Raw genomic sequence first — 20876 nt, 5'->3', positions numbered from 1 at the left:
AGATATTCTGCTTTTAAGGGGTTGGCAGATCTTATCATTTCATAAAATTGACTTAACATAATGATCGATGGACCATAATTATAATTTGAGGTCATGACATTGGATTTGATGCATATGTGTAAACACGCACGTGTGTAGGGTCGGCTTTATACTCTGGTTTCCTCCCAGTTATATGGTCGGGACATATCCTGGTCATATGTAATCAATATGGAATGCTCCATTCATGCCAAGACAAAGAAGAAAATGCCAATATAAACATAAAGTTTTTCCCCAGAAAGAGTTGGCCGGGCAAGTGCTCGAAACTCTGTCGGTTCTAAGAAAGGTAACCTATAAATTATTTAAAAAAGTCCAACCCTCATGTAAGGATAGAAACATTTTCTAGATAATTTGTGAGCAGACTTCGCTCGAAATCCTAATCTAATCCCCGATTGACTTAGTTATCGGAGGTAGTTGTCCGGCATTCAATCCGGTCTATGTCTAATCTCTTATGCAAGTTTCATCATTTTTAGTATTGGAAATCGTCTTTTTTATTCACGGGCACGAAACCATAATTACTTCATTGAGAGAAAGTGGATTAAATCATAATATAAACACTTGCATGTTTTGGAAGTCCATAGGGTATCCAAGGAAGAGAGATCAATCATTTTTTAACCATAAAGTGCAATTCAATCTTCAGAGGTAAACCATTGCATTCACTAATAATCACATTAATCATACATTTTTGATAAACGAACAGAAAATAAAAATACACGTGCATAAAATATGAACAGAATCTCATTGCATCTCAATCCATTAAGAATGATGTGACCTCATTAATCCACGTGCTTCAATATGTGTTTTGCCGACATACTTAATTATCAATTTGCAAAATAAATAAATAAAACTTTCTCAATTATTAAAATGAATTTATCCAAAATTCGAAAAAAAAAAACGTTTTTCTCTTGTTTGTCATCAATATTTGAGTGCTTCATTTAAAATCTGAAGGTCATAATAATAAAATGTCAAAAAGCCCTAGATAAAAGTATATAAAAACCCACATTTTCTTTTATGCATATGTATATAAAATATAATTATTTTTAAAAATAAAGTAAAATTTAAACATGCATGAGAATAAATAAGAGATACAATCAAAATAGCATTCTAAGAACATCTCTTTATATGCGATTAAATGGATGTCTAGTCATAACACATGCATATATATATATATATATATATATATTATTTTTTTAAAATGTGAACATTAAATAAATTGCATGTTAAATTTTAATTAAAAATATTGACTATTATATCTTAGAGAATAGTATAAATTTTATATATTTTCCATTTTAAATTCTAAAAAGCTATTCAATCACTTAATTCTATTTAATTCTTATTTTGACGATACGTATTTATTACAGTGCATGAATATGTCCCTGGCCAGCACCTTTTTGTGGAAAATTTTGGTTATTGACCAACTCCAAAATTTGGTTCTTAAAGTGCAAAAAAATCCAATGAATTCCATGAATTTAGTGCTCGTGCACCCCCATGAAGTCCATGTTGACTCAAGAAAAGCCATTTGAAAATCCTTTTATAAGTCCGTACAAATCACATATTATGATCCAACTCGTACGGATGTTGGAAAAAGAAAAAAAAAAAACTAATTCATACATATAGCATATCGAGTTCGGATCAGTGAACCCGACGCTTTTTGATCACAAAAACCAATGGGGCCCACGGTGAAAAACACTTTTGGAAAGAAAAAAAAATCACTAGTGGGACCCACTGGTTTTTGTGGTTAGGAAGCCATGGGAGAGCACTCTGTGCTACCCCGACGGGGAGATGATCCGGATTCATAGCAATATACAAAACAAACAAAAATGTGTTGTTTGAGATCTCTTTTATGTTGAGAACTGAAATTTTCAATTTTTTAGGATAGAAAGTAATTTTACCTTGAGTCTCTTTTATCACACATTTATGGGATAGGTTCTTTCCATTTATTACAATCTATCATAATAATAAGAAACAATAATGTGTGTTTGTAGTGTATGAGTGAGGACGGCTTACCGTCCGAGTGCACTTGCGTGGGCAGTTGAGGCACTTTTGGTGCACGCACTTGGCACTTCGATCGAGATCCAGTTTGGACCATTTGTTTTTATCAACAGTCGATCAAGGTTGATGGAGTTTGATCCATCTGAATCCAAATAGATCCAACGGTTATATTAACATTAATAATCTAGCTGTAATAAATGAATATTGTACATCTGATCAATCTAAACCCCCTCATTCACAAAACAAGCTATTCTCTCTCTATAAATACTCTATGTTCAGATTAGTTAGAGCATAAACAAACCTAAAAAACAACAACTGTTAGGTTTTTTTGCATCTTAGGAGACAATACAACTCGTTGTAACCTAATGCACACAGTGGTGGGGGCGAATAACTTGGTCTAGGTCTCGACGACGAAGAACCCAAGAAGCCTGACTGAGACGTTGAGCACCGGTACAATACAATCATGCAAGTGGTAGATTTGAGTTTAAAACCCCCTTTTTTTTTCTTTCTTTTTTTTTTCCATTTAAGTTGGTTACGAGTACCCATGATGTTTTAAATGGCCAGAATTTAATAGAATTTACATGGCTTCCATCCAACACTGGGCACCACAGGCATCACCATGTCAGCGGCACTAACCTAGCAAAATCCCATCCAAATTCGCTCGTGCTGCACCAGGCTTCTGGGGCTAAGGCACATTTTGGTCGATTCCAGCAGATTCATGAATCATGATAGATCCAATACTGTTTCCAAACCATTAAACAGGATAGATTTGAATCCTGATTCTGTTCTTCATAGCCTAATTTCAATAGAGCTGCTCTCTGTAAAAGTCAACCTACCGAGGTAGAAGTGACTTTGGATTTCTTCATGGTTTTAAGTTGACCTCACCAATTTGCAGTTTATCTGGTTTATCTTTCAGGTCAGATGCTAAAGTTGACATCTTACCTTATTCAATTAGTGGAGTAGACTTTGTATAGGTTGAAATATGATGTATTTGACCAGCAAAAAGGAAGAAATAAAGTACTATATATAAGCTTAAAATAAGATCTCAAGTCCACAAGTTTAGAATTTTTCTACAACATCTCTGGATCTTAATTTGGCTGGATAACGTAGTTTGACGAGTAACTGATTTTATTTATAAGGGTTTCTAGGTTGACAATCTGGTGCAGATTGATTGAGATTGTATTGCAAATTGCAAAAGAGTAGGTGTTGATGGAGGACCAATTTGATCTTAGAAAGACCAATTCACCATACATAGTTTGTAGTTAAGCTTTTAGAGCTTTGAATATTGACTCTTGAACTTTTCAATTCCTCCTTTCATGAATGTCAAAATGAATCATAATGGGATATTCTGCTTCTCTAAGAGAGATTTCTCTTTGTACCGTCAATTGGGGTGAAGGGGTTTGGCAGAAATGATCATCATTAGTCAACTTTTCGATTATGTTGCGCACAATGGTTGGTGGATCGCAATTGTAATCTAAGGCCAAGGTAAAGGCAAAGTCAGGATTTTAACACTGGGGCCACAATGACCTTATTGCTTATTATTTTTACCTTCAAAATTTTTCTCAACTGGGGAAGACCAAGTATTCATATTTTACATATTTAAGAGAAAAAAAAAAAAAAACCATGAAGTGTCAACTACAACCTAAAGCCTTAATCCAAGTAATCCAGATGCAATTTTTTGAACCATGCTTTGAACCACGGCTAGTGATTGCCATTGTATTCTTTACTATGGTTTAAGTATTAGATTTAGTCATTGATGGAGACATGTAAAAAAAAAAAAATTTTACATATGGGTCCCTTAGTGGATCATAAACTAATGTTGGGTTCCCTTAATGTAATATATTACGTGTGAGTCCCCAACTATACTAACACCATTAGTCACCATTATGTATTTTCAAAATTTAAATATGGAGGGACCAAATTACTCCTCAGATTATCTAATATAATGTATTATGACTTAAATATCCTTTACTTACTCACAATTATTATTTTTTAAATCATAGAGTTTTTAAGTGTGGGTTTCTTTAGTGGACTATAAACTAATATTGAATCCCCTTACTACAATATATTACATGTGGTTCCTAACTAGACTAACACTGTTAACTACCGTTAAGTATTTTCAAAATTTAAATTTGAAATGACCAAAATACCCTCCAGATTATCTAAGGGCATATTTGGTTATATGAGTCTGGAGATTTCAAATATGTGGAGTCATAATTTATGAAATTCACTATTTGAAATCTGTGGATTCATCTGTAATTTTTATGAATGCGAAAATATTTAGTGTTTTTATAGTAGAGATGAAATCTCTAGATTTCACCTCATACCCATAAATCTGCACATTCACGTTTTTAGTGTAAAAAGATGAATCTCTAAATTTCATGAATCTAGAGATTTTCACAACCAAATGGGTCTAATTCTCTCATTCATTAATCTAAAGATTCATGAAATCTAACCCAGATATCATGTAATGCAGAATAGGCCCTAATATATATATATGTTACGACTAAAATATATTTTTATTATTCCACAAGTTATGATCACTAAGCTCACATTATTTAAAAAAAAACACTATAACATTGATCTTAAACGCTAATAGCTTAATGATCAAAATTATATCCTTTTAAAATCATATATATATGATTAAACGATAATTAATATAATCATTTTAGATATAACACCCCATTTGTTAGGTCTAGTTGGGACCAAAATTCTCAGTCTCTATGATGCCACTAAAAAGACCAGTACAAGACATTATTGGTAAAGAATGAAAACTGGTTTGGTGACTATTAAAAAAATAAATTATCTATGGAAAATAAGTCTTGCTGAGAAAAAAATTATAGAAATGATAGTAAACAGTGAAAAGCCCAAGTATTGTTGCTATAGAAGAACCTGTGATGGCTGTTTTACCCTCTCATTGACTTGTGCACTCACTGAAGATTAGAAATTTCATAAATCCATAAGGAACAAGTTCATTATGGTTTTGGAGGTTTTCCATATTTTAAATAAGATCAAATTCACGAATAGATGCCAAACATTTAAAATAATGAAAATTTCTCATAATTGACAATGATAATTGATACCAAAAAGAGCTTAAGTGCAACTCAATTTTATACGTAAACCATTTGTATTCACTAATAAGCACATTAATCACACATTTTTTTATAAAATATTACAAAATATAAATACACGTGCATCAAATATGAACAGAATCCCCTTGTCGCAAGTGACATCATTATTTTCTTTCCTTTTTTTGCCTATCCATTATGGTTATATAGGTTATTAATTAAAATGATATAACCTGATTAATTCACGTGTTTCAATAACGTTTTTGCCGACATATTTAATTATTAATTTATTAAATAAATAAATAAAACTTCCTCAATTATTAAATGAGATGATACAAAAATTCAAAAAAAAAAATAATTTTCTCTTGGCTATTATCAATATCAAAATAAAACATTTCTAAATATCTAATCATAAAATGTCATATGCATTAGATCATAAAACACTCACAAAATACAAGCGACCTCTTCATTAAGAGGTACCGGTCATTATCGACTGAAGCAACCCTTCATTGGTAGGTTCAGATGATCTCATTTTCAAAAGAGAAAACTATCAAGTCAACATTAATTTATTAAAAATTATATAATTAAGAATCCGAATAAAATCTTGAAGAGGAAGTTAGAATTTTCTTGTGTTTCACTTACAAGCTTTAAAATATAAAATTCAAAATTTCTTTATATATAATATAAATAATATTACAACAACTATGACCTTATCTCATCTTAATGAGGTTGATTACATGAATCTTTAAGAATTAAACTAAAATTTAAGAATAAATGGAGAAGACCCAATCTTTTTTAAATAAGCATTCCAAGAATATCTCTTTACATGGTGATCAATCGCATGAATCTTCGTCTTCTAGATAATTCTTTCAACACTTGTAGAGATGTCTAGTCACAATACATGCATATCTTTTTTTTTCTTATTTTTAAAAATAATATCAACAGCACTAAATTGATCATATATTAAATTTCAATTAAAAATATTGACTAGAATAATATACATTATATATTTATCACATGTTCAAATTCTAAAAAAAAAAAATATTAAATCACTCAATTCTATTTAAATGTTATTTTGATGATACCAATGTATTCTATTACATTTATATCTTCCCGCACCTCTCACCTCTTTGTGGAAGATTTTGGTTTTTTTTGACCAAACTCGAAAAATTGTTCTAAGGGCAAAATCATGCTTTATGGAGAATTTAGTGCCTCACGCGATTCCATTTTAAGTAAGTCAAGAAATTCCATTTAAAAAAATATTTCTTACAAAAAGTAAGCATAAAATTATTTTATATGTCCGTACACATGGTGTATCATGATCCAACACGATTACCATTTTCTCAGCTAACTCATACGGATGTACTTAAAAGATATATTAAAAAAAAAATCGATATGTGATTTTTTTAATTTTTATTTTGAAATTTTCTATTTTGGAAGTTAGAGAATAATTTTATTGTGATGTTTCTTTCATCACACATTTACGAGGAACATGTATCTCTAGTTAATATTGTCAAGATGAACTCTGTAAATGTTTGATAACTAATGATCAGAATAGGATTTAACCTACACCCTCAAAAAGAAAGCAAATAAGCAATCGAACTCGTTGTCACCTTCTCGTCACTCCCTCCTCCAAAAGAGACCCCACTTATAAATCTAATGCATCCAAAAATTGTTTAGCCCTCTAATCCTTTAAAACAACGTTTGTTGTTAGCTGACTCGAGAAGCCACCTCCGAAGGTTAAGTCAATAGTTAGAACACCACAGAGCTCTAGTTAGATGTAGAACTTAATTGAATAACGATAATGAAGGAAAACGATTCAGATACTTCTGCTCTGTGCGACCCTTTAGTTTATATAGGGTTTATCTCTTATTCTTAATTGTTGGATTCGTGCATGATTTTTCTTGGTAGCCGTCCGATCTTAGGGTTTTCCTCTTTTTTTTTAGTCAGTTGAGGTTTTCTATTCATAGCACAATCATGCATTTCGAATTTTACAAGAGCACGTTTCTTTCCATAACCATCGGATTCTTTCATCCTTACGCTACTTGTTGGTTCAACCTCCAAACTAGTCCAGACCGAGGTCAATGGCCTGATCGTAGTTAAAGAGACTTTTCTTCCCATTTTTTTCATGTGTGAAATATCGATACTTAACCCGTTTTTTATACAATTTCATTATTTAATCGTGACTCAAACCCTGAAGACAGATACCAATATTGTTTGCATGAGTTTTTGTTGTGAATGAAAGAATAAAAGAATGTATAAATGTAAGTAACGATCTTCACATGAAATGTGCAGACAAGTTAAAACCCTCAATGTGGAATGAAGAGTTGACCGGAATATCAAAACACCAAATGAAGCACAACACGACATGAAGCACCGAATCGGTACTTTAAAAACAAAATATGATCGACACCAAATTGGCATTTTATTTAATGTATGTGGTACCACGCGTCTTTGACTTCTTATGACCTTTTTCCATTTATAGTATTAAGAAACTACAAATCCATCCTTAAAAAAAAATACTAATTAGTAATTACAAATTACAACAACCGAACTGTCAATTTACATCTTCTATTTGTATTTTTAACTTTTTAGTAATCTAAGAAAACTGTTTTATTATTTTACCCAAAAAAAAAAAATGTTTTATTACTTTATCTAGATAAACATAGTTTGACACGGTTTCTCCCCCACTTAAAATTTTATTTATTTTATTTAAATAAAAAATAGAATTTTGTTGAGAACTTTGGTTCTTCCAAACCAGTTTACGTATGCTTCGACTATATTTTCAGGAATAATTATTTTTATACAAGAGGAGAGATAACTATTATATATCAATGGGGTTTCGTTTTAGGCGTAAAGAAATTATGACTCTTAACTTCGTATTAGGAGACATTAGTCTTTACTAATCCTACCAATCCTCTGAAGTTTCATATCATAGAAATTTAATACAAATTGAACCATAATTGACTTTAATCGGCTTGTTCAATCAAACCTTATAAATTCAATATTTTCGAATTGAATAAAATTCAAGATTCTATTTTAGTAATGATGAGGAAGTTGAGAATGAAGGAGAATTTGCTTCAGTCCTGTGCAAGACTGTTCAGCCTGGAAAGTATTGTCGTCGGATCGAGATCTCAATCTGATAACTATAATTTTCGCTGCACAGAATTGAAGCTTGATCTGATCTGACCCAAAAGTTGACTTCTAATAATTTAAACTACAATTGTCGGTTACATATCAATTCATCTGGATGGTCAAAAAAGAACGATGGACATGGAAGACTTGAAAATGCCCATCCATGTCAATTTACTATCAAAAAGCAGTAAACTCCTTTTCTAAGTCTAATTTTTATTTATTGCATTCAATTTCATTTAATAGTTTTGATTCTATCAAATGTCAAAGTCTATCCACTATATAGGATCATAGAGTTTGATTAATGACAACTACCTTCTCTGTCAAATTTCATTTTAGGAACCAATCTTCGTCTTAGTTCATGGTATTAGTAGGAGCTAATCAAATTTTGTTGCCTACTATTAAAAAAAAAATTGTTGCAAATGTCAATAGGTTAAGATATATCAATTATATTATATGTAATTCATACTAACTCTAGATCAAAATAATATTTTTCATCAGAAATTATCCTATGCTTTTTCTAGAATATCAATATGCATTTTAAGACACATTAGGTCAAGGGAGGGGAGATAGGGAATAAACCCGATAAACTAAATCGAATCCAACTGGCACGAATGTCTTGACTGATAGGCTTTGGATTGTGATATTACGTTCTCGAAACCAAACTGATCGTAACCTAGTGTCAATCAAAACCAAAAGTAAGATGTATTTGATAATCCACCAAGTGTTTTTGATTTGAGAAATACCAAAACCTGTTTTTGAGTGTTTCTGGAAGTAGTAAAACCTTTATAGTTGTTTGATAAATCTCGCTTCAGGAAACACAAATAATATAAACAGGTATTTGTCGCAACAATCAAACATAGAGAAAATGAAAAATAGAGAAAATGAAGAGAAACTTTGGTAATTAGAGATAGAGAAGAACTCAAAATCCATATTTAAGGTTGAAGAAGCAAAATGAATGAAAGAAAAGTACTACTATTTTTTTTATTTTTTTTTACCATTTACAGATTGACGCCTATAGATTTACTACAGTAAAACAAATTGGACTCATAGAAGGCCCATTAATTTTTCACCCAAATGGGCTTATGTCGGCTAGATAAGAACTCAAACACAAAACGTTTTCTTTCTGCGAAGTTACCGACATTCCCTCAAAATACAAATTTTAAGAACCGAAAAACCAACTGGTTCCCATTAATTTTTACAATCTACAGGGTGTGGACATAATATGAACCAAAGGCGAAGGCGGCATCTGATCTGAATTTGCTAATTTATATTTATTTACAAAACAAATTGAATGCACAGGAAAAGAAAAACCCAAATTTTAAACAACTGTGTTATGGCGGCGCTTTGAAAATTTGGATCCATTTATATAGTCGTTGGTTAGCCAATTGATTTTCCAGTGATAGGTTTGCTGGGTTCTCTTCAAAAGACAAGAGGTTTACTTTTCGTGGATCATTCAAAGAATTTTTGGTCGAGTCAGCGTTTGAATTTTAGTTTTGATGTGCTTAGTGAAGGTGGCGAATCCAGGAGATACAGGTGGGTATGGAAGGTATTCGACCATGGTGGAAAGACAAGACACCGATGAAGGATCCTCTCAGCAGCCACCTGCACCACCACGAACACCTCCACCATCGTTTCAGCAACAAAGGATTGCAACAGAATCATTGGCATCGTTGTTTTCGGGTTATGATCCAGAAAGAGAGATGTCAGCTATGGTTTCTGCTCTAACCCATGTTGTTTCAGGTGATACAAGTGCTCCTCAATGGATTTATGGGTCAGAGTTTAATTCTTATGTTCCATCAAGTATAAGCTCTGCTCCTGTTTCTGTTTCTGTTGCGTCACCTTCTTCTTCATATATTACCACTTCTTCGTCAGCTTCATGGAGTAGTGGTGGAAAAAAAAGAGAACGTGAAGAAGAGACAAGTGGTCAGATTTCTCAATCACTTCTCAGACTCTACAGAGGTGTTGGTGATTTTAACGCTTCACAAGGAGAATCTTCTTCTCGGGTTGTAGGTCAGTTCTAAATCCTCCTCTTCTTCTTCTTTGATTTATTTATTTATTTTTCTTGTCCAGATTCATTGAATAGTGTATTTGTTAATCTTCCACCGCTGCACCGCCAGGCTTGTTCTAGATCTGCCTTTAATGTTTTCTTTCTCTTCTCTAACAGTAAAACAAGAAGGCCAGAGCTCTATGACAACAACCACTGCAGTTGCAGCTCAAACCATTAACACTGGCAGAGAAGAACAGAGAGCTGGTGAAGGAGAGGGAGAGAGGAGGAGAAGATACAGAGGAGTGAGACAAAGGCCGTGGGGGAAATGGGCAGCAGAAATAAGAGATCCACACAAAGCTGCAAGAGTTTGGCTAGGAACATTTGATACAGCAGAAGCAGCTGCTAGAGCTTATGATGAAGCTGCTCTTAGATTCAGAGGAAACAGAGCAAAACTCAACTTCCCAGAGAACGTTAGATTGGTGCCTCCAAACCCAGTTTCTTCAGCTGCCCCCCGTTTGACCATTTCAGATTCTCCAGCTACCCTTTTGCCAGCTTCTCAAACTCATCAGCAATTTATGCAATCTCAAGTGCTTCAGAATCAATTACCGAATTCAGACTTAGTTACAGATTACAATGAATATTCACAGTTGCTTCAGAGCTCTCTAAATTTTCAAAGACAGCCCACGAATCTGTTGGAACAGATGTTATATTCTACACCTTATGCTGCTGTTTCACAATCATCTTCCTCTATGATATCCTCTTCTGCATCGTTTCCTTCGCTTTTCGGTAGTCATCAACAGATGGGTTATCAAAGTTATCCACAACAGACTCATAATCAAGGTGGTAGTGCTGGTGCCTCCTCAGATTTTCAGACACTGCCTTGGACGAGTTCAGACAATTATCCTTCGTCATCTTCCAGTTGATGTTTAATCTTCTATCAGTTTTTTCATTTTTTTTTAAATTTGGTTGCTGCTTGTTTGATGTCTTCCTGTCTCCTTTTTTATGATTTGTATCCGTTTGTTACTGTTCATCAAACGCCTCTGTATTGATTTTTTTTCATGATAAATTAAAAATTAGGAAGAACAAAAAAGAGAATAGACATTGTTACCAGCCTTATTATAGCTCTAATGATCTTTATCTTCTCATGTTTACGCTAGAGATTTTAACACTACAAACGTCACCTTTGTCGGATGGTCTCTTATTTGTCTCATGTAGCACAGATTAAACAATGGATATAGAAGTATTTTTCCCTTTAAAACTTTGCTTCTTTAGCATTCATGATGACATCAATAAGTTAAAACCCCAAAGAATGGTCCAGATTTCCAGAAGTAGTTTCATAGGAAACAGGGGAAAGAGGGTTTGGGGTGGTTACTTGCACAAGAGGGAAATCAAAGTTCATAGTATCATGCATAGTATGAAGTGAGGAATGCTCAGAAATTGAAACTTGAGAACGTCAATAACATCAAATCTCTTTAAATCCCCTTGGAACCCAAAGTCTAGTCTTCTGAGTATTTGTATGAGAATTGATAACAACAATGAAAATGGTATTTGGATGAGAATTGATAACTGGGTCTCATTGACCCAGAAAAAAATGGGGAGGTTATTTATTCCTTTTCATGGTGGATGGCTGATCATGGAGTCTGTGTCAAAATTTCTGGTCAACAAATCAGAAATCTTTTTGATATAATAATGTAGAAGGATAAAATCAATGATTCAGCAATTACATGAGATGATCATTGCATATCTAAACTAAAATCAACCTACCTAAAAGATTACAGTGACATTAATTAAAGGAGTTTACTAGAAACAGAACAAAGACAGAATCAATTTTTTCCCCTGTATTAAATAGAAATACTTTGTTCAGCTTCTCCAGATGGAAAACCATTTACGGATCCATACAGAGCAGCAACGCATAAACAGAACTGAGAGAACCCATATTTTCAAGAACAATCACCGTTATTCCAACTAATGATAATAATAATAACAAATATGATAAAACTTTTTGAAGGTTTCTTGAGAAAAAAAGGCTTTCGTATAGGTGAAGTATGCCTTAGTCACTTAAAATAATGAAATACATTCTTGTTGGGATCCTAGTATTTATTTTTAAAATTAGACTTTCACTCTTTCACGTCATGGGTGAGGTGGAAGCATATGTGACCATCGTTTCTCTGATCTTCCCAGTCAACTTTGTAGGAGAAGCTTCTTAGGAAACGTCGCTATCTCAGAGACCTCAAAAAGTGGGCTCTCATTGCATTTCATCTCAGCATCTCGATCTCTTTGCTATTTCTTTTTATTTTTTTTTATTTTTATTGTAAAACGTGTTTCAATTCTAGCTGCTCTGCAACTTTCTTTAATGAAAGTTGGTATGAAAGCAAGCAGCAGCGAGAGAGAGAGAGAGATTAAAGGCTTTGTTCGTATCACACCCAAGCAGTTAGGTTGCCAAGCCTCCTTCAGTTTTTTACTGAAATTTTACATCTTAGTGGGCCCCGATGGATATTTACATGTCACGAATTTAGAAGGCCACGGGTCAAGTATCATAACAAAACCCAATGTATAGGTCAGGTACTGATGTGGTGAATCACATATATATAAGACGGATTGTTAGTCTTTTTAAGTTTTAAAACCAGCTCTACAGTAATCTTATTATGTGTCTGGTGTCCAGTTTGGTGTATATGCATTACATATAGGATAGGTTAAGTGACTGTTTGATTACATGAATTCAGAGATTTCAAATTTTTTTATTCATAAATGCAAAATTTATACTCTGTTTGGTTGTAAAAATTCATGGATCCATGAAATCTAGAGACTTCATAGATTTGAAATCTCCAAACTCATGTAACCAAACAGGCCCTAAAAGGACTTGAGTCAACTTGTTCTAATAGATTCAAAACTTTTGACGTACTAATCCAATACCTAATATTTGGTATCAGAAATGAAACCATGACAAGGGTTTGTGAAAACTATCGAAAACAATGACTATAGAAGCTTGGTTGTATCAGATAAAAACTTAAAAAATACATAAAAAAAAATAAAATAAAGCTTGAAAGTGTTTGTGCCTAATGAGCCCTAATTTAATGTGTAAACACTATATTAGATCAACCTAATATGGGATAGATTAAAATGTTCAATTCAACTCTTTCCATCAGCTTTGAAGATTTTGAGTTTTGACATGCCGAATAACATTCTAAACTTACGGTGATAAGAGCTAGATTTATATTTTGCTGTTCTAAAGCCAACTCCGTTTTAATGATGGCCGACGCCCATAAAGAAAAGAGGTTCAGAAAATTTCTTTTTGGGTTGATTCTGGTTGTTTCTTCAGTAACCCTGACTGATTTTGAGATGGAGTTCAAAGTGTGAACACCGAACAAAGGCCCCAGGGTTTTATTCTTTATTCTTTTCGGCTAATCACTTTGTTATGTTCGTCTTGCCTTGCCTTGCCTTACCTCATGATTTGAGTAATCCTTTTCTGGATTAGCATGTGAATCATGATATGAACACTCACTCCCAACTTTTCTGGGGAACACTGTAAGTTTGGATAACGAGGAATGTTCACCAGTTGAAGTGTTTTCCTGGGTTGGCTGGCTGGCTCTTCAACACCTACACATGAGATAGCAGCAGAAATTTGAATAGATCCATTTCAACGTAAAAATCTTGAAAAGCCCCAGTCCTGTGTACTTCAATTCCAATGGGCCATCTTTACCTTGAATATTTTATATACAAATTCATGGGTCAAGGCTATATTCTTACTTTTTTTTTTCCCCTTTTTTCTCTCTCTCTTTTGAGAAGGAAGGATAAGAAGAATAATGTAGCCCTCAAACAATAAACATAGAACTTCCAATCAAAAGATATGTCTGAAAGGGATAAAGCCATAAAGGAGTCTGAAGTAATTTATTGCACAAGGAATAAAGGTGGGTAACCCTTTCCCAGCAGCTGGTTAATTTTTGAGGGGCAGGATCAAGAAAAATTCATATTCAAAGTTTCAATATCTTAATTCGATAAATGAAAGAGAATTTCAAACAATCTTTTATATAAAATAGAAGATAGAACATATACATGACCTCTAAATAATAATTCGTTTTTCTCATAGAAACAGGGAGAGAGTTCTCACCAGGCTAGTTTGTGTGGATCATGGTTTCTTTGTGGATTAGATGGCAACTCTTCTCAACAAGATAAAGCACCTTCACCAAGTTCACCGACCATAAATTGAGAATGTAATTGTTGTCCTTTGGTTTCTGGAAGGTGACTATTTCCACTAGGGATTTGTTTACAAGCATGTCACAAAGGTGCTTCTCAGCTTCCTGATAGAGAGTTTGAAGAAGAACAGAAAACGGTTTGGCTCATGAGCTACTACAGTTGACAACATAATACAAACTGGGCAGACTCCATTTTAGTTTCTCTAGGTGGCTGAGATTTACTCTTGATTCAATTTAATATCAGGAGAAAATGATAAAAAAAACAGCACCAGCATCAGATTAGTAATTAGTTTCAACAAGACCAGCAGAAAACATCAGGGATACAAAGTGAAGCATGGTACTAGCAACTTTCTACTATGGGACAAAAGCATATATTCATCTCACAACAAATCTAATTACCAAAAGACTCATTTAGTGTAATTTATGAAAAATGCCTGACATTCATTAGTTCTGCAGATTCTCTGTTATGGAATTCATCATGTACTTTACATTACAATGATCCAAAATAATAATAGATAAATGCATGGTCTACAGTTTATGTTTAAGTAAATAACAAACCAAATATCAAAACCTGTGTGAATCAGCAAAGACCACCTTGCAACTTGCTAGGCTAAATACTCCTGGGTGACCGATAGTGAAGTAGTACCATGAGGGAAGGGTGAAAAGAACCCCCCATCGGGGAGTGAAATAGAATATGAAACCGTAAGCTCCCAAGCAATGGGAGGAGACCAAGGCTCTGACCGTGTGTCTGTTGAAGAATATTTTTTTGGTAACTGCAACTTATAGAATGAGATTTAAGTGCAAAATCCACCAATTTCTCACTGGGCAGCTGAGCAGGCACATTACCTGATGCTGGTCCCACCCATGTGGGAACCAAGTATGCTGATGAGTTTGGAGTAGGCCCTAAACTCAGGCATATTTGTTTAAGGCTTTTTTTTGTATCAATTCTCATTCTCTATTATACCTATTTAAAAGAAATAAGTACAAGAATTCCTTATTGGTCAAGAATGAAAAATGGTTTGGTGAATTTGGTCAAAAATAAGTTTGATGTCAAATAAAAAATATTAGAAAATGATAGTACACAAGTGAGAAAAGAGGGGAAAAGTATGATTTTTATAAAAGAATGTGTATTGATTATTTTATCCTCATCTTAACTATAAAATTTTAAGTAAACCTGCACATAAATGAAGAGAATGAAATTCTCACCATAATCCATAATAGACAACAAAATCTATTATGGATTTTGGAGGTTTTTCTATTATTTTAAATAAAAATAAAACTGATAATAGATGCCAAACAATTTAAAATAATGAAAAATTCACATAATTGAGAATGATAATTGATACCAAAAAGGCCCTAAAAGTGCCTGCCCTCAACAATCAAACCCAGGCATTTTCCCTACCACTTGTAGAATTCAATTACTGTCATAAAGTGGCTTTGGGAAAACTTAACCTAATTGGTATAAAATGGCACAAAACCCATCATACCATCTTAACTGATCATTAATGGTGGGGTTGACTCCTAATTCTTAAAAACCCCAGGGAAAGGATCTCCAAAAATTGGAAAATGAAGAGTGTAAGAAATAACCATTACACCAGAAACACCACAGAGAAGGATCACAGGAGGGGAAAATAAATACTCTACGAATATTAAGGGCAGGGCAGGTGAGCTTGAAAATCCAGTTGAGCACATTTTTTGGTCAAAGAAGAGTTTCAGTCGTCTAAGAAAAGTTTTGAGAATGCACTAACAACCCTAACGGCACTAAAATCAGAATAGAGAACCATAACCTAATTTGTAGTCGCCAAAACTCAGAAACTCACCCCAGAATTGAAAAAGAAAAAGTAATTAGAGATACCGGACCAAATCTGATACAATGGATCAAAGATACCAAAAGTTATTATGGACTGAAGCATCTATAGGTAATAACCAAAGCAGAGATGCCATGAGATCTCGAAAGAGACTGAGCGGGTCAACTTAAAGGAATAAATAGGGGTTATAGCTGTCATGATGCCAAAGGAAATTACAGTGGCCACATATATATTACCAAAAGTGTCATTTACCAAGGGCTTTTGGATGTAAAATATAACATCTGATTATTCCTTGACATAATTGAAAGGGCATACCAATCACTAATAAACCACTAATAGTTCTAGAGTCTACCATCCCCATGTGCAAATAATAAAAACTCCCCAGAAAACTCATTTCTCTTTGCGAAGGTACGGTTATCAAGTTTGGCGTCATGACAGCAGGAACAGTAATAGAAGAAGAGAATAAGGAAACATATATGGAGAATATAACAAAAGGGAAACGTTAGAGCATAAAATACTAAGCTGCGTCAGACCTGGACACTGATGCACAATAGCTCTGCAGCTCTTTTCAGGGTAATCCTTGAGCAGTACTTTGACACAACCAATATATTCTGCAAGCAATTGCCAAAAGAATTAAAAATCAGTAAACATATTAAGTAATAAGTCAATTTCTTCAAACAACTAGGATCAGTACATGTTCGATAATCCTGTCTTAATTCTTCTGAAGCCTTTCACCCAAAGAACCACCAAGAGTATTCTTCTCATTCTCAAATTCATCCTTATATGCCTCCCAAAAAGCTGTCCACTGGATCACCTCCATTGTAGCCAGCTGTTTCAAGAGCAACCTAAGATGGAAAGAAAGACAACACACAGGCATAAGTAGAAACAAATACACACGAGAGAAAAAGAAAGGTGTCACAGAAACAGCAAAAAGATCAGAAGAGACATACCTAAAGTTTGGAATTTCAAAAAGATTTTTATCTTCTAAGGTAGAGTTAAGAAGACTTGACTGCATTGGGTCATGTGGTGACATCACTAAGTACCAGAAAATTTTCTGTAGCACATAAGAGAAGAACATTGTCAGAAAAAATTACCAAATGTAGGAACTCATCCAAAAGGACAAATCTTGGTAGAAATATAAACTCAAGAACTGCCATACCGGTATCCATTTCATTGGACATTCTCCCACAGAAGGGATCTCAGATATTGCCTAGCAGCTACGGCAGATTTGGAGGTGCTCATTATTATGAGAATGGTACTTACATAGAAGAAATGAAGCCAACACATTATTTTTATTTCAGACCCCAAATACAGCACAACCCTAAAACTCCAATAATTTCAATTTCCAGTTCCGCATAACTTGGTTTCGTTCAAACTCAGTATAATTTTGCATGCAGCAAACAGAATTAGTTACGGCTAATGCGTTGGGGACATAAAGAAAAGTAAAGAGAGACAATGAACAGTTCCCTTCTCCAATACTACTTCAAGCTGCTCGTGAAACAATGTTAATTTCAGATTATGCATTCTAAATAACCTAACCTAGTAACATTCACCCCTGTATTCATCAATTAAGGTATTGAGTGCAATGACAGCCATCACAGTCCATACAAAAAGAGGTAAAACTAATTCAAATAACATTGTCAGAGGATGATCCAGAGAATTGAAATTGTGAAATGAGCAGTGTAAAAGTTGAAGCAATATAGCTAAAACATTGTACTTCCAATCATGAAATTAGAATGCTCATTTGAAAAGAAAGTTCAATAGTTCAGAAGTAATACAATGAACTGAAAGTCAATTATGTTCTAGGACTCCTAAAACAATGAGGCTGCTGGAGTTACCAATATCAAATACAAGTTCAAGAAGAGTATACAATAAAAATTAGGCATCTGATGATCTGAAAAATCATATTTCAAAACAGAACGCCCAAAACCCAATAGACATTAGAAAAGAAGTGTACTTACAGCTAGAATTCCACTTCACTTAGGTAAAGAAGACAAGGAGGCGAGTATTCACACAGGAGACGGTCTAAGAGGACGGAGGGATACCATATCATTTGTTCATAATATATCTGCTTCCAACTCTGACAAAGAAGGTATATCAGCAGGAGCCTCTTCAACAACATTATCGCCTTCTTTGGACTTTTTCTTTTCTTTAGATGTATCTGCATCAAAAACACGAGTATTCGTCTTCAAAAGGATCTGAGCACGCACATAATCCTGGCAGTCTAAACATAAACGGACCTGAAAAGTTGAATCCCAAGTTAGTTATAACAATAAATGGCATCATATTAGTGTCCCGAAGACCATGCTTCTCTCATCGAGGTCCTCTATAAAAACTAAGCATAGTTTCCTACTTGCTAGAGGATAAATGCTATTTTTTCCATTTTTGCCATTGCTCTGAATGTTTCCACCTGAAATATGACATCAACAATAAAGACATTAACTGAATGTATGCACTGCACATTTAATACATGCATCATTAAAAAATATATATTTAATGAATTTCTGCTTTCATACAATTAAGTTTCAATGTAACTAAGCCAGCACAGATCAATGAGATCACCATTAAATATAATGCTATAAGAAAACCTTTTGCAAGCTTAATAATCTCATACAGTACTCACCGCAACTTCTTGCATCAAATCAGCAGCCTCAGTAACAAGGCCCCGTTCTTCTTTAATTTTTGCAAGTTTCTTGATCAGTCTTGCCCTCTCTATCTCAACATATATCTACAGAAGAAACAATAGCTTCAAATAAAATATTAAGAACAAAGATGGTTTTTCAAAGGATAAGCTAAAAGCCATATCACAATATTTAAAATTTTAACATATATAAATTATCACCTTCCCAGAAGATACATTGTTAAGTGTTTTGATCAACTCTATACGCATTTCAATATCTGGTGTCTCATCAATATACTGCATTCCTTGTGACCATTGCTGTTACTGCCTGAAAAGCGACGAAACTGTGAACAGCAGCAAACCAATTATGCTTACAATGTCATACTAAAGAGTCCAACAGAAATATCATTAATTAGACTATTAGAGACATTAGAACTATGAAACAACTCAGCCTTATATCAACTAAATGAAGTTAGCTACACCAATCCTTTTTTCTCCAATCATCTATATTAAGAGCCATACTTGCTGCTCGATCTAACCTATGCATATCTTTCCTCAGCATTTCTTGTAGAGTACTCATCTATGACCAGCACAGACAAACATGGGCTTAAGGCTGATCCTTGAGGTATCTGGAATTCACTACCCCCACCCCATTTACAAGTGACACTCTAGTAAACATATGTATATATAACTGTTATACATATTTACTTGAATGACATCTATCAAATAATGCAACACGCATATTATGTACAACAACCACAACAGACTCAGCCTTATCCCAACTTAATGCTGTTGGCTCCATGGATCCAAACAAGAGATGAGGAATAGAGGGATGGGAAATTAGATGAGAAATGAAAAATGGAAAATGAGGAAAGAAAGAAAGATGAAATTAAGAGGATCATAAACATACCAGGTCAGAATTACGGCCACCCTGTCCCTTTCTGCCTTTATTGGATCACTAAAAACCTGAATATGTCAGAATTCCAACCAGTTAAACACCTAACCCATGCCTCAGTCGATGAATAGAAGGCTAATTGGTTTATTGGGAAGATTTAGGATAAACTATTAGCAAATTCACAAGGCACTGCAACATCTAATTCATGGAGTGTCAACCTGGATTGAAATATGAAGCCATGCATGAGAGAAATTGCCCAGGCAAAAGGGTGTGATTGGTGAAAGGGATGCTGGTTTACTCGGATGATGTGTAGCATCAGAATCCAGTTAGTGAAGGACCCAACAGGATAAATTCTACAACCAGCCCAGAAACTGCATCCTTTCAGTGGGGTCCATAACAAAAATGAATTTTTCCACTATATAAAATTAAGATCATGAAACCCAAGTTATCTACTCTGAGGCAGCAAATCAAGCAACTGCACCAACCAATATATACAATTTTGAAAATTTTAAACCGCACCCTAAACCTTCTCTCTCAATTATCCGTTATTAGAAGTTTTTACTGTTCGATAGAAGCTAAACCTGCTTGAGTTGACCTCTTCGCTGCGATAAAATTATGATATGCTCATTGAGAGTCTGCCACGCTCGTGCTTCAAAGCAAAGTTGCAGGATGTCAATGACGGCTTTTCTTGTCCCCGGGACATCTCCGGCAAGTCTCATCTGCTTCTCCACATTCAACAAAGATTCTATTGCAGCGTCTAAATCACCTCCTCCTTCCTGCAAATGGAAAACGTAGGGGGAAAGCAAAACTTAGAAAAATTCAAGCATGGAAGACAAACACTCAACCAGGAAGAGAATGAGAAGAAGCTTGAGACCTAAAAATGAACAAAAGAGAGACAAACAAAGGGACCAAATCTAAATGATTGAGATATTCGACCATTGCAGAACCAATTCAGGTGTGGAGCTCCAAAACCAGCTAGTGAGGCAAGAACAAAAACGAGTTAACGCCTATGATCGATGGGTTAAGAAAACCTAATCCTTCACAAGCGGCGAAGTAGAGTAAACCAAACCCAGGAAGACGAGATAATTTCCAGACTTCACTTGCGAAACAAGCAAAAACGAATCGCTGGAGGCAAACTTGTC

The 20876-nt window shown here is 34.2% G+C and overlaps 1 protein-coding gene and 1 pseudogene across 3 annotated transcripts; one reads left to right on the top strand and one right to left on the bottom strand.

The window, feature by feature from the left end:
• Window positions 1-9613: 9613 nt before the first annotated feature.
• On the top strand, window positions 9614-11464 carry LOC149027383 (ethylene-responsive transcription factor ABR1-like). Of its 2 annotated transcripts, XM_089146808.1 has the most exons (3): window positions 9614-9971; window positions 10104-10241; window positions 10396-11463. In XM_089146808.1, the coding sequence occupies exons 1-3, from the start codon at window positions 9728-9730 to the stop codon at window positions 11139-11141; spliced, it is 1128 nt and encodes a 375-aa protein (XP_089002934.1). In that variant the 5' UTR covers window positions 9614-9727; the 3' UTR covers window positions 11142-11463. The 2 variants fall into 2 exon arrangements, with proteins under 2 accessions (XP_089002934.1, XP_089002933.1); XM_089146807.1 differs by having other exon boundaries at window positions 9614-10241; window positions 10396-11464.
• A 2553-nt stretch (window positions 11465-14017) lies between these two features.
• LOC149027382 (26S proteasome non-ATPase regulatory subunit 12 homolog A-like) lies at window positions 14018-20876 on the bottom strand (annotated as a pseudogene). Its single transcript, XR_016174528.1, has 9 exons — window positions 20671-20876; window positions 20316-20510; window positions 19062-19167; window positions 18843-18947; window positions 18573-18629; window positions 17170-18459; window positions 16914-17064; window positions 16753-16830; window positions 14018-14516 (listed from the first exon to the last, which is right to left on the bottom strand). The product of XR_016174528.1 is annotated as a 26S proteasome non-ATPase regulatory subunit 12 homolog A-like (transcript).

Source organism: Hakea prostrata, chromosome 1 (genome assembly GCF_041222555.1).
Source record: "Hakea prostrata isolate BN-2017 chromosome 1, UWA_Hpros_2, whole genome shotgun sequence".
NCBI lineage: Eukaryota > Viridiplantae > Streptophyta > Magnoliopsida > Proteales > Proteaceae > Hakea > Hakea prostrata.
The sequence above is the reverse complement of the archived record's forward strand: the minus strand, read 5'-3'. Positions and strand labels throughout refer to the sequence as shown.